The 13893-nt window shown below is 34.2% G+C and overlaps 1 protein-coding gene across 1 annotated transcript in view; it reads right to left on the reverse strand.

Annotated features, from left to right (window-relative positions):
- LOC129223791 (neuroglobin-like) overlaps window positions 1-13234 on the reverse strand; it is a 276469-nt gene extending 263235 nt beyond the window's left edge. Inside the window, exon 1 of the mRNA XM_054858148.1 lies at window positions 13020-13234. Coding sequence (XP_054714123.1) covers window positions 13020-13234 — 215 coding nt within the window. The remainder of the gene's footprint in view (window positions 1-13019) is intronic.
- Window positions 13235-13893: the final 659 nt, after the last annotated feature.

The raw sequence follows: 13893 nt of genomic DNA on the forward strand, positions 1-13893 counted from the left end.
TCTTTCATTTCCTGGTTACTGAAGATACTTCAATGCTTTTTTTTTTCAAGGTAGACCGGGCAAAGCCGGGCAACGCAGCTAGTGTATATATAAACCAATAGGTAACATATAACGAGAAAAGTAACACTGAAAATATGACTAACTCTTCAAAAACAGGACGGCAAAATTTTAATCTGCACATTAGTTGTTGAAGAGAGCTAAAAAAAAGTTTTTAAAAAGTTTCAAAAATGTATGCAGACGAAAATCAATGGTTGCGCATAAGTTTAAACGAATTCTTTTTTTTTTTTTTCTTTTCCTTTTTGAAACTACAAATGTATCCAATTATAAAAGAACGCCACATCGGAAGCGATTCTAGCAAATCATCAACAACAAAAGTAGTTAATTATGGCTTTGAACTTTTGCTTCCAGAGCAATTATTAGATGAAAGCTTTAGTTGCATTTAATTATGTTTGAGACACAAGAAAAGAGCTCCTTCTTTGGGAAGTTTTTCATCTCTTACAAGTGTGATAATAAGTCTTTATTAAGCTGTAATTCGTAAGCTAAGAATAAAGTACACTACTGTTCGACAGAAAATGCATGGATTGATGCGTGAATTGTTTTATGTTTCAGGATCCTTAACAGATAAAGAATTAAAAAGTGATCTAGGTACTCCGTGTAAGTTAATAGAGACAGCGTTTCTTAAATTGTGTTCTGTGTGGAGTTTCAGGGTTCCATGGAAAACAGGGATGTCCCCCCCCCCCCCCCCAAGTTCAATGGAACCAGTCTCCACTTTTTTCAACCCTCTTTCCCTTTTTTATTTTTAGCTCTTTTTTAAATTTACTTATTCTTTTAAAAAATATTTTTAATTTATTTATTTTTAATTATTATTACAATATTATTATTTCATTAGAAAAGTTCTGGCTTTTAATGACATGCACAAACACACACACACAAACCAAAGAACTAAATGAAATGAAAAATAAACAAAATAAAATAAAATGAAATAAAATTAATAATTTAGATTAAAAATAAAACAATAAATAAATTTAAATGAATAAATAAAAAACTTAAAAACTCCCCCCCCCCCCCCCCCCCACCCCCAAAATTTTGGTGGCGCAACTCGTGCCATAATCTCTTGTGGGGGCCCCTTATGGAAAACACTTAATGCAATGGTCCCACAAAACTTGAATTCTTTCAATTAAAATTCATCGCTTAAAGATTATACAATTTCGTTTGGCTGCAGCTTTTAATTAGTATTTTTTAATAAACAGTAGATAAAATATCAAAGTACAATGTGGATTTTAGACCCATTTATTGTCAAAGTACGACGGTCGACTATGTCAATATAAGGATATGAATCATCAACATCTAAATCATTTTTGCAACCAAAATTTAAAGTAACGTCGGTACTGGAATACTACTTGTTTCAAACGTGTATCACATCAAGACTACTTGATGTGATACACGTGACATGATAATTCAACTTTTATTCAGAAAAACATCAGGTTTGTCTGCCATAGCAAAATTTGTTCTCTCTCATTCAACTTTTGTTTGAATGAGTTGCTCAAAGTTAAAGATAAGTTGCGTTCTTTTTTAAAGATATTTTTCGAAGTTTTTTTTTTTTTTCAAAACAATAAATCGTCGCGCTTCAGAGCAACAGTAAGGCATTTAATCCCAAAAATAACAATAAGATATCCGATTGTTGCTCTGAAGTGACGAAATATTGATTTAAATAATTTCAATTTTTATTGCAAATAAAGCATTTTGCAAACATTGCATTTAATTTATATTACTGAAGAAAAATCAGGGGTTTCACAAAAAAAAAAGTAGGCATTAAAAAGGGTTCTACTTAATAAATAAATTAAGAAAGGCTGTGATATTTATTTTTGAACCGAAATTCGCAGATAAACACTGAATTAGAGGATTTTTCAAAGAAAAGAAAATGACCACTATCGATAAATAGATTTTGAAAGATGCAAATACCAGCATACTATACTGTGCATTCACGGGAAAGATAGACTAGTCGTATGCGCAATTTTGCGACGTTAATCGCGTGTTTGACTTGAACAAGGACAAAGTGGTGCCAAGCAGACGGTGAACGCGAATACTATTAGTTTACTTTTTTTTAATTGCAGAGAAAATCTACAAAAACGTGGCAAGGGATAGTTCACAAATGATGTCACGCTTTGAGGAGAGAAGGGGGGAGGTTCCTGAAGTTTTGACAGTTTGAAACAAGTAGCGGGTAAACAAGAAGTGTGACATTAGAAAAATTGTGAAAATATTCTTATAAAAAGCAGCGTGACATGTGACAAGAGGAGGGAAGGGGGTAAGATGAAGTGTTACACTTTGTCTTACAGTGGGAGTAGAAGTTCAGATTTGTTGAAAAAAGCGTGATATCAAGAATGGACACTGGACAGCTCCTAAAGTGGAAAACCTTCTGTTTGTTTACTATTGATCTATCTTCTTCATGAACATAGTATAGTCTTGTTGGCACCACTTCATATTTTTTTGGTATTTTTCACTTCGAATGAAACTGTAGAAGGTTCAAAGCTGCGCTCTGCTGGGCGAGATTACGATATTAGTTTTCTATTTTTCGTTTTACAAGATAAATCAACAGCAATGTACACAGTTTATTGCATCATCCAATCTTTCTGAAGTGACTATTTGGAAGCTAGTCGTTAAACTCGTCCTACATTATTATATTATCTATATAACAAGGTGGGTACTTCAAATTCGGTCAGGTCATTCCCCTATTTTTCAATGTGACATAGTTAAAGTTCGCTAGATCGTGATTTTATCGTCATCAGAAAGTCTAAACTGATCATAAAGCATCACGCTCTGCCCCCCCCCCCTCCCGTATTGACGCTACTGCCGTAACTGTTTAAATTCTTCAGAGAATCCATATACATGCAGATTTTAAAAAGAACTCGACGCCTGGTGAAAAAAGAAACACGAAAGGCATTCTAATCATTCTTTGAGGTCATCTTTCTTCCGTCGCTGATGAGCAGACAACTTGATACTTTTAAACATCTGTTTGCTACCATTAAAGCTCCTTTATGTGTGCTTAAAAAGATTAAAAATGTTTGGAATATGCGTCTGTGCACAAAGGCTTCCGTGTTTCATAATTAAGTGGCTAATGGAAAGTAAGTAAGAGTAAAAAGTGAAGTAAAAGACCGCTATCAACTCTTTTTTATTTTATTTATTTATTTTTTTAAAATATTTTTATTAATTTATTAATTTATTTTTTATCGTATAGTTATAATTTTATAAGAAAAGTTTTGTGCTACGCAAATGACATACACACACACACACACACAAAATAAATAATTAAGACAAAATAAAATTAAAAAAAAGAAATGAAATAAAACAAGTAGTTTTTAAATAAAAATTAATCCGTAAATAAGTTTCAAGAAATAAAAAAATTGAAAAATCCCCCCTCTCACCCAAATTTTGATGTCGCAACTTGCGTCATAATATCCCCCTGTGGGCACCCCTGACCGAGGTACAACTTCACGTGGGATAAATTTCAACATCGTCTGTAACTTTACGAGTAGCAGCAATCTGTCACAAAACTTAATACAGTTAAGCCTGTACTGTCGTAGTAGTATGCCAGATATAGGGAAAGAGTAGTACAGTGAAACAACAGCAATTTATTTTTCCTTTAGATATTTCCAGCCTCACATGCGGTTCTAACGGGGGATGGGGGAGGGGGGAGAGCAAGGATGGCAACCACCCCCTCACTTCCAAAAGTAAAGGGGCCTCTCCCTTTTCAGAATTAAAAATTAATGATCGATTGAAAAAATGATTTTTTATAGGGTAGATTGGTTTTCTTCACGAAAATAAAAACGAAATGTTCCGAATATAAATACACTTTTCTCATCTTATTTCATACTAGAGGTACCCGCACGGATTTGCCCGTAATAGAAAATTAAAAGGTCTTTTGGTTCGCTTGTATATTTACAAATAATGTATGGTGAATTTTCTCGCCAATTGGCTGGTGCCCATGTTACGTTTCCACGTTATGATAATTTCGTAATTTACTCGTCCATCTTATGATAATTTTGTTCTTAAAATTGGAATAGAAAAAGAATCACATTGAATTTTCGAAAAATCACTTCGAGGTGCACACCCCCATGCTACAAACTAACTTTGTGCCAAGTTTCATGAAAATCGGCCGAAAGGTCTAGGCGTTATGCGTGTCACAGAGATCCTGACAGACAGAGATCCTGAGAGATAGAGATCCGGACAGAGAGAGAGAGAGATCCTGACAGAGAGACTTTCAGCTTTATTATTAGTAAAGACAAAAAAATCAGCTTCAAGGGCCACGCCCCCAAACCCCTACAATTATTTTGACCTCCCACTTTTTTGGTGCACCAGCCGCTTATGTCCAGCCTGATGAAACTTTTTAAAAGTCAAGTTGACATACTATGAGCAATACTTTCGGAAAGAGGTTGCTTTCAAATCTGGTGTACGAAAAGTAACCATGTTATCGAGTTATCGTAATTTTAACCCATCGAACTAAAATAAGTATTTGCATTGTTTCTAAACTGTTAGACAAACTTTAAAGACTGGTGTTTTAAATCTTATATTAACCTATTAATTAATGATCATTTCGACGGTAGAATGATGCTTTTTGTTTTTAATTCAATACGCCATCCCTTCGTGTATATATATATATATATATATATATATATATATATATATATATATATATATATAAAGATAATTAAATAAATAAATAATGAATAAATAAATAATAAAACGATAATAATAAAAGAAAAAAGAAAAAAATCGCAATTTCTGTTTCTTTTGACTGCTTGTAAAATGCTTAGTGCCAAAAAAAGAAAAAGAAAGTAATTAAAAAAGTGCAGTTAATAATAATTTAAAAAGAGCAGTTAATAGTATTGAAATTAAAAAAAAAAATATTCAAATTTTTTTTGTCTGGACCAACTGAGTATTCTATACTTCAATGAGGGAACAGTAAGACAATATTACTTCGTATGTCACTGCTCCTTTGGTACTTTATATTTATAGCAGGGTTGGCCAGATTGGACCCAATTGGGTTGGACCCAATGGTTTTTTTTTTGTTTTTTTTTTTGAAAAAACCCATTTTAAAAAACCCATTATTCAACCCACTTTTGGGTTTTTTAAAATTTTCTAAGTTGTTTTCAAAAAAATTAATTAATTTAAATACTTTCACAAGTTAAACTTCTTTTTTATTTGTTCTTCACCACAGACAGTGAACATAAAAAATGAATTTCGAACTTTAATAGTATTTCTTAACTCTTAAAAGCATTAAAAAAATACTTCAAATATTTTAAATAAATATGTTTAACTTTTTTCTTTCACTGGTCTCTATAAATAACTCAAATTATCTTGATTAAGTCCTGTCACGTCCGATTTTCTCAATATTTGTAGAATGTACCGAGGAAACTACTCTAGCTAAAAGGCTTTCATGTGAATTATTTTCTGCAAACCAACACGTCACAAATCTCGAATAAACAAGGTATATTTTTCTTTTTAGAAATTAACAGATTTTTACAAACGGTCGGATAGAAAACAGAATAGGATGTACAGCATTTTTTTCTTTATCTTGCGAAAAAGTTTAATATTTCTTACTCCGTACACAGAAATAGAAAAACAGGCAACATAAAATTCAAAGAAATGTCTTGATTAAGCTGGAATTCAGTAAAAAGGGATTTAAACTACTTGAGGATCTACAGTAGTTTTGCATAACAAAATGAAATACAATAAAGTAAAATGCAAAAAAAAAAAAAAAAAATGTAGGTAGCAATTAAAAACAAACAAACAAACAATAGATTTTATCACTCGAGAAGTAAATTTGCCTTAACTGTTGGTAATTATGGAAACTAAAAAACCTGAAACTTCACCATTCGTGGGTTTCGTCATCTTTTATACTTTTCTTCAGAAAACGCTGAATTTTCCAGCTTTTTTTTCCCCCCCAAGACAATTTTTGTGCTTTGTCCATATACTTACGCTACAATATGCTACAAGTACCCCACATTTTCCCTAAAAAAAGACAAAAAAAACCCACATTTCTTTTAAAAAACCCAGCTTCAGTTGTTTTTTCTTTGGGTTTTATTTAAAAAAAACCAAAAAACCCTGGGTCCATGGGCTTTTTTTAAAAAACCCGGGTTTTTGCCAACCCTGATTTATAGTGATGTAATTATAAATTGAATTAAATTTAATTACAATTCTTCTGTTGATGCAAATGATAATAAAATAATTTTTAAAGACCTATACTGACAAAATAAGGATACTTGAATGGAATTATGACTATTATAGATTAATAATTTTCCATACTCTATTTAAATTATTTTTTTTAATTCTTTCATTGAAATAAGCAAAATGTTATAATATTTATAGCTGCATTTCAAAATTTCAACATGCCTAGAGAAAAGGAAGTCAGATAAGCTTATTTGAAGATTTTCCGAAACAGACAGGAAAGAAGCTGTCGTTGTACTAGTGATAGAGGGCTTCAGTGAAAGCATCTTATCCTTATCAATTGCTACATCACAAGTGGACACTTTAAACCAATTTTCCAATCCAGAATCATCTAAATCATTCCATCTCAGTCCCTAACAGACACGCGGTAGATGTCACTATTGCATGTCAAAATGACATGAAAATTTTCCTTGCCAAAAGCAGTAGCTCATATCGAAATCAAACGGCAACAACCATTCATATTTCTCCAGGTAAATTCTAATTCTCTCAAAAGTTTGCTATTTCGAAAAATATACACTATTTCCATTTTTTGAATCTCTTTTCAAAAGAAAAGACGCAATTGGTGAACGAACCAGCATAAAAAACGAATGAAGAGCGAATATCAGCTTTGGGTGTATACTACATAAATGATGTCACCCTTTTGAAAATTTTTGTGACCCTCTTGTCACAAAGTGCCACATTTCACTTTACCCCTTCTCTCCTCTTTTCACATGCCACACTATTTTTCATCAACATGCTTCGTAAAAAATGAGTGATGTCAGATTCCTTGTTACCACACCCTTGTCACACTGTCATACTTCTCAATTCCCCTTCCTCTCTCCTTTTCACATGTCACAATATTTTTTGCTGAACATACTTTGCGAAAAAAGACTGAGGTCATTTTTCGTGCTATCCCCCCCCCCAACCTGTAACTTGTCACACTTCACTTTACCCACTCCACTCCCTTTGTCACACGTCAGACTATTTTTCATCGACATACTTTGTAAAAAAAAGTGATGTCACACCTCTTGTTACCCCAACCTTCCCTTTGTCGCAAACTTCCAATTTCGCGGACTTTCCAAATGTTAATCCCCTTTAAGGTCTCTTAACCTTCAAAATTTTCAATTTTCTGGAAAAAATATATGTTATGCATAGTTTAATTCTGAACAATTTGATACCTTACTTATTACCATACGCAAAAAACTTTTCAACTTATCGTGAAAATGCGTATACTTTCCCCATAGAGATTTATGTTAAAAGCAGCTGTTTAAGCGTCTTTTTCTCGGGTTGCGTTTTCTCGGGTTTCTCATTTTGCGCGCATGATATCTCAAAAAATTTCTTATATATTTCCGTAAAACATTTTGCGCATGCTTTTCCGGTTTATTTTTATAATCTGAACCTAAATTTATTTGTTTTTTTTCAATGATTTAATTTGTTTTTGAAATTTTATAAGTTAATGTCAAAATTTTCCAAAATTTTGGGGGAAAATATTTATTTTTTTTAATATTAACTTTTATTTTTAGTTAAAATTTAGGTTCAGATCATAAAAATAAGCCAGACAAACACGCGTGAAAAGTTTCACGGAAATACATAAGAAACTTTCTAAGATATCATGCGCGCAAAACGAGAAACCGGCACTTGAGAAAAAGAGGCTTAAACAACTGCTGTAAACATAAATCTCTATGGGGAAAGTTTACGCATTTTCACGATAACTTGAAACGTTTTTTGCGTATGGTAATAAATAAGGTATTAAATTGTTCAGAATTAAATTATGCATAACATATATTTTTTCCAGAAAATTGAAAATTTTGAAGGTTAAGAGACCTTAGACCCCTTAGCATGACATCATTGCGGACAGTCCCTTAGCACGAAGTTGAAAGCACGAAAATTACGTAATAAATAAAAGAAATAAAAAGCATTTGAGAAAATTGCTATGAAGATGAAATAAATGTAAGTAATTTTGCTCCGAATCCGTTTGCCTGTCCTTGAGTTCTGTAAAAGGTCTATTTTGAGACTGACCAAAAAAATACCCACAATGGGGTTGTTTCCTTCAGTCAAAAGTACTACTTTTACTCACTGAAATTGATAGAATGAGTAAAAAAATTAACATGGACCCAGAAATTACTTTCATTTTCACAACAGTTATTTTATAATTAATTTTTTAAAATGTCCGATTTTAAAAACAAGGTGTGGTCTTTATGAGGTCACAAATGATGCAATTTGGAGCATCTTTCTTTCGCGTTTCCACGTTATGATAATCAAGAAGCGAATTAAATATTGCGCTCTACGCTTGCTATCAACCCTATCGTTGCCAATACACGTGAGTAAAGATGCGAATTAAATATTTTTCTCCGTGAATGGCAACACTGAATGGCATTTCATCATTTGCGATGTCACACGACATAAACGTAAACAATGAAAGCACACCGATTTAAGTAATTTTTTCAAAATATTAAACTTGAACAAATTATTTAAAAAATGGTCAGATCCTATATTTTTAAACATGCTTTTTCAGAAAAAAAAATACTTTTAAAATTTTGGAAACGACCCCCATTAGAAAAATTTTTATGAAATTCTACAAATGTTTAACGATATATATATATATATATGAACAACAAACATCAACAAACTGCGACGTATTGTTCAAGAATGACTGCGCGTAAGATTTAATGAAGCAGGAATGTCAGTCTTTTACTGATTTATTTCCTGATTTTGCGATGTCGCATCTGTTTTCAGGGTCAATACTAACAAAAGGAGAACGTCTGTAGAGAAATAACGTACAATGTGACAAATAACGTGTCTCTCTCTCTTGTTACATGTAGGGAGGAATCAATTCAATTATCGTCTGCATGTAGCATTCCCCACCACAGACGATGTATAAAAAATATTTCTTTTAGTTATTGCTATTATTGTTGTTGTAATTATTATTATTATTATTACTATTTTGTGGCTATCTTTAAGATTTTTTATCAATCTATTAACTACCTTTTTCTAAAATCGCAAGCAAGATAAGATATAAACTATATACATATCCACAAAACATTGTGTGACAGTATAATTATGTTCAAGTTATGTTTTTTTTTTTAAATATTCACTTTCTTGTTGAATAAATTCTTTTGTGAAAGAAAATTTATGGTTTTGGTTTAAACCAAACCCTGCTTTAGCGTGTTTTGTGTTGCAGTAATTTGATAGTAACAAATAAAGCCAAGGTGGTACGGTCAGTTGAGTATTCACAGCACAACGAGAGATTTAAATGCAGGAATTCAATGTCAGTTTCTTCAGAAAAACGAGCAGATGTGTGCACCACATTTTTTTGGACCAATTTTACGATAATAGTCAGTGATGTTCCCATCAATTTTTCCCAGGGTATACTCCCAGTAATCCTGTACGCACAATATGTGTATGCGATCATATACATAACTAGCTGTACCCGACGCGCGTTGCTACGCCAACAAAAAAATACATCATTATACTGATTTTCATGACAATCGGTTGAACGGGGCAGAAGTTGCTACTCTGCAGTGCCACCTGGTGGCGAGTGGCTTCAATGAGCATATTATGCACCTTCTCCGTGGAAAAATACATATATATAGCAATTTTCATAATAATCGGTCCTGGTATCAAGTGAAGCCGTGACTATACTCAAATTTTGTACTCACGCAGTTTGCAAGATCAATCAATCGCTAAAAATATCAAATAGAAAAAGTTTTAAATCCCCCCCGTTGCATGAGAAGCCATAAAACAATAAAGAAAGAATTTATTTGTTCGAACTCAAGAAAAATGGCAACAGCTAACTTCTTATCAATGAGATCTTTCACGCGAATTAATTTCTGCAGCCGATAATTTTATTCGTATTTATCCAATGGATTGTGACTTAAATTGGAATAAAAAAGGAACTATCCATCGGATTTTTTTCCAACTGGTCTATAAACATTCCCAGTACCAAAAATAACAAACGGTGAAAGTTTCAGCCAAATCTGCCGGGTAGTTTTTGAGTTCATGGATGAAGGATGACATACAGACAAACATTCATTTATATATATATAGATATGGCATAATATGAAAATTTTTGAAGCTTGAGGGAATACACTATGTGTCTAAAAAATGTTTGAGAGTATACAGCGTATATGGAGTGTACCCTATGGGAACACCACTGATAATAGTACCTTGGAGTAAGCAAGGGAACACTTTAAATATTTTCACTCCTAGTTTGTCGCGAATCGATGTAAAAAAAGAGTTTTACAAAGATTATTTTTTCCAATATCGGCAATTTTGGCTTGATTCAATGGATAACGCTCTAAACATCGCCAATAGCGTCAAGTTCAAACCAGATTCAAAAAAAAAAAAAAAAAAAATCGTCAAATTTGATGCCAACTTGGCGATATATAGCCAAGTTAGAGACAAAACTTGGCGACCAAAATCTTGGCGATATATCATCAAGTGCTCGTCAAATTATTACATCACTTGAGTTTACATTGAAATTAACACTGATTTTCCCCAAAAGGGCGAAAAAGACCCCATTCGGAACATCCGAATGCAACCAAAAGGGAAGGTGCGCAACTAGACCCCACTAAGAGTCTACATACCAAATTTCACTTTCTACAGCATTCCGTTTTTGAGTTATACGAGATACGTACGTACATACGTCACGAGAAAACTCGTGTTAATTAACTCGGGAATCGTCGAAATGAATATTTCGTGCATACATACGTTCTTAGGTACAAATGCACGCGCAGTCGGACTGAAAAAATATTTCTTCGGGGGTGAGCGAAATGGAAATTTAGAACGATATTTGAGTGAAAAATTTTTTGCTAATACAATACTTCCTTCACAATATAAAAGGAAGTAGAAAGTTAAAAATTCACATTTCCAGGGCCGGATTTAGGGGAGGGCAGGCGGGGCTACTGCCCCGGGGCCTCCACAACAAAGGAGCCCCCACAGTAAAATTTTTACGAAATATCCTAACTTTGACGGGTCGAAAATATCGGATATATACATGTATATCAAAATATTCGGATATATATCAAAGTATCGGATATTTTCGAAAATATGATGATCTTTTCGAACCCTGATTAGGGGCCTCCACTCCTTCGTTGCCCCGGGGCTTCCACACTTCCAAATCCGGCCCTGAGCACAAGAAATCAATGCAGTGTAGTAACTTAGAAACTGGATACAATTCAGAATTTCATAAATATTCTCGCAGTTCCCTGCAATGGACACTGCACTGTCAAAAGCCGATGTCAAAAATTTGAATTTTAATAGCCAAAAATAAGGCATGTACACCAAGGCAAGTTTGAGAAGTTTTTTCTTTCCGTGTTTCATAATTAAGTGGGTGATGAAAAGTAAGTAAGAGTAAAAAGTAAAGTATGACACCGCTATCAACTCTTTTTTATTTTATTTATTTATTTTTTAAATATTTTTATTAATTTATTAATTTATTTTTTATTGCATTATTATAATTTCATAAATATTCTCGCAGTTCCCTGCAATGGACACTGCACTGTCAAAAGCCGATGTCAAAAATTTGAATTTTAATAGCCAAAAATAAGGCATGTACACCAAGGCAAGTTTGAGAAGTTCTTTTTTTTCCGTGTTTCATAATTAAGTGGGTGATGAAAAGTAAGTAAGAGTAAAAACTTCCAAATCCGGCCCTCACAAGAAATCAATGCAGTGTAGTAACTTAGAAACTGTGTGGATACAATCCAGAATTTCATAAATATTCTCGCAGTTCCCTGCAATGGACACTGCACTGTCAAAAGCCGATGTCAAAAATTTGAATTTTAATAGCCAAAAATAAGGCATGTACACCAAGGCAAGTTTGAGAAGTTTTTTTTTCAACCTAAGCCACCAAAAAGTAGTACTTCTAAAATTGAACTGATTTTCTCAAGTGCAACTGTAGAAAATAAGTTTAAGGAAATAATAAGTGAAGTTTCGCACCATGGGGGGGAAGGGGGGGGATAGCGAAAGCAGAGTTGCAAAACCTCGTGGATTCCATGCCATGCCTAAAAGAGCGGCTAGCGTCATCAAACGAGAGGCGGCATCAAAACATTATGTTCTTCGATTCAATTGCACTCACTTTTTTCTTTTCTTTCGTTCAATGAAACCGGAAATTGTACCTTTATAGCACTCTATTTGAAGGGAGAAAAAACGGATTCCAATTTTTGATATCCTGAACAACTTTTTAATATTATATTTTTATGACGTTAAATGACTGCTTGTGTTCAATAACGTAATCATGTCTTTACACTAATTTTACATTTTGACACAAACAAAAGTATCAGTTGAAGTGGGGGGGGGGGGGGAATGTTTAGGGGGTCTCATGCTTGAAACAAATGCCTCAAATTTGCAATACTTTTGTCCAGTGTTATATACTATAAACATGACATATACAATTAGACAGGAAAAAATGACGATTGCGTACAGGGGCGTACACAGAAATTTTGAGGCCCGTTACAAATGACTTTTCCGGGCCCTCCTCCATATTCTTTACCCCTATATTTCACCCCAAGTTTTAAAACTATTGGACCTCCTTCAGGCTCAGGCCCGGGCCAACAGGTGTCCCTCCCCCCCCTGTGCACGCCCCTGATTGTGTGTGAAATTGTAAATGTCAACTAATAATTCTTTAAAAGTTAGTTCCTCTAAAAAGACAAGTTTCGCGGATTTTAGATGTAAAATTCAAAATCAAATAAAATATAATAAACACATTTTTGAAAGATAATATAAATAAAATATATAATCATGTAGTTTGAAATAGCGGTTTTTAGGTGTAAAACACGAATCCGACCAACGACCACTTATTTCGAATCATACCTTACCTCACAAACATAGTAATCCCCGTGGGTTCCATGGCCCTGGCAATTCCTTTCCAAGATTTGGTGATGTTGAAGAGCTGCCTGGCGGTCAGGGGAAGGCGAGGGTCCGTCGCAGGGGGCGTCGGAGGGTCCTCCAAGGGGGCAGGGACTGCCTCGGTCCATTCCGGGTCCCCTTTCTTTTGGAGCACGGAGAGCGCCTTGCTCAGGTTGCCTCCCATCGGGCACGGTCTTTCGGATCGTCTGCCACCTCGAGATGAATTTAATGATTTGATCGGAGCGGAGGGATGACGTCTTGCGCAGGCGCAGGAGGATTCTTTCGAATCTGTATGGGGAGAATGGAGCGAATGTTAGAGGGAAATATAAACAAGCGTTGGTTGAAGCGGGATTCGACGCGTGGTTTTGTTTTATTAACGATGGAGAAAAAAAATGCATTTTCCATGGACTTCATTCAGGGCCGACGAGAGGCCATGTTAGCCTAGTCGGAAACTAGGGGCTCATTCCTTGAGGGGGCACGGCTTGGAATCGGAGCAGTATAAATTTGACAGGTTTTATGGGGAGGAGGGGGCCCGGTGATCAACCTAACAAATGGCCCGCCTTGGCGGTTGGCGGCCCTGACTTCATTTCTAAATTTTCTGTTTCTCCACAAACTGGGGGGGGAGGGGGGAGGAAATCAGATAAAAACACAGGGATGAAATAATCACAACCTTTAAAAAAAAAATAATAATAAAATAAAATTTCAAAAAAAGAAAAAAAAAACTGCCATGAGTTGTGTAATCGCGCTCAAACCTCAAGTATCACTCAATACCCCATAAGACGAAAGTTTTTTTTTTTTTTTTTGAGAATTTTTTAGTAAAATTAGTTTTTGTAAATAATTTCA

Source organism: Uloborus diversus, chromosome 6 (genome assembly GCF_026930045.1).
Source record: "Uloborus diversus isolate 005 chromosome 6, Udiv.v.3.1, whole genome shotgun sequence".
NCBI lineage: Eukaryota > Metazoa > Arthropoda > Arachnida > Araneae > Uloboridae > Uloborus > Uloborus diversus.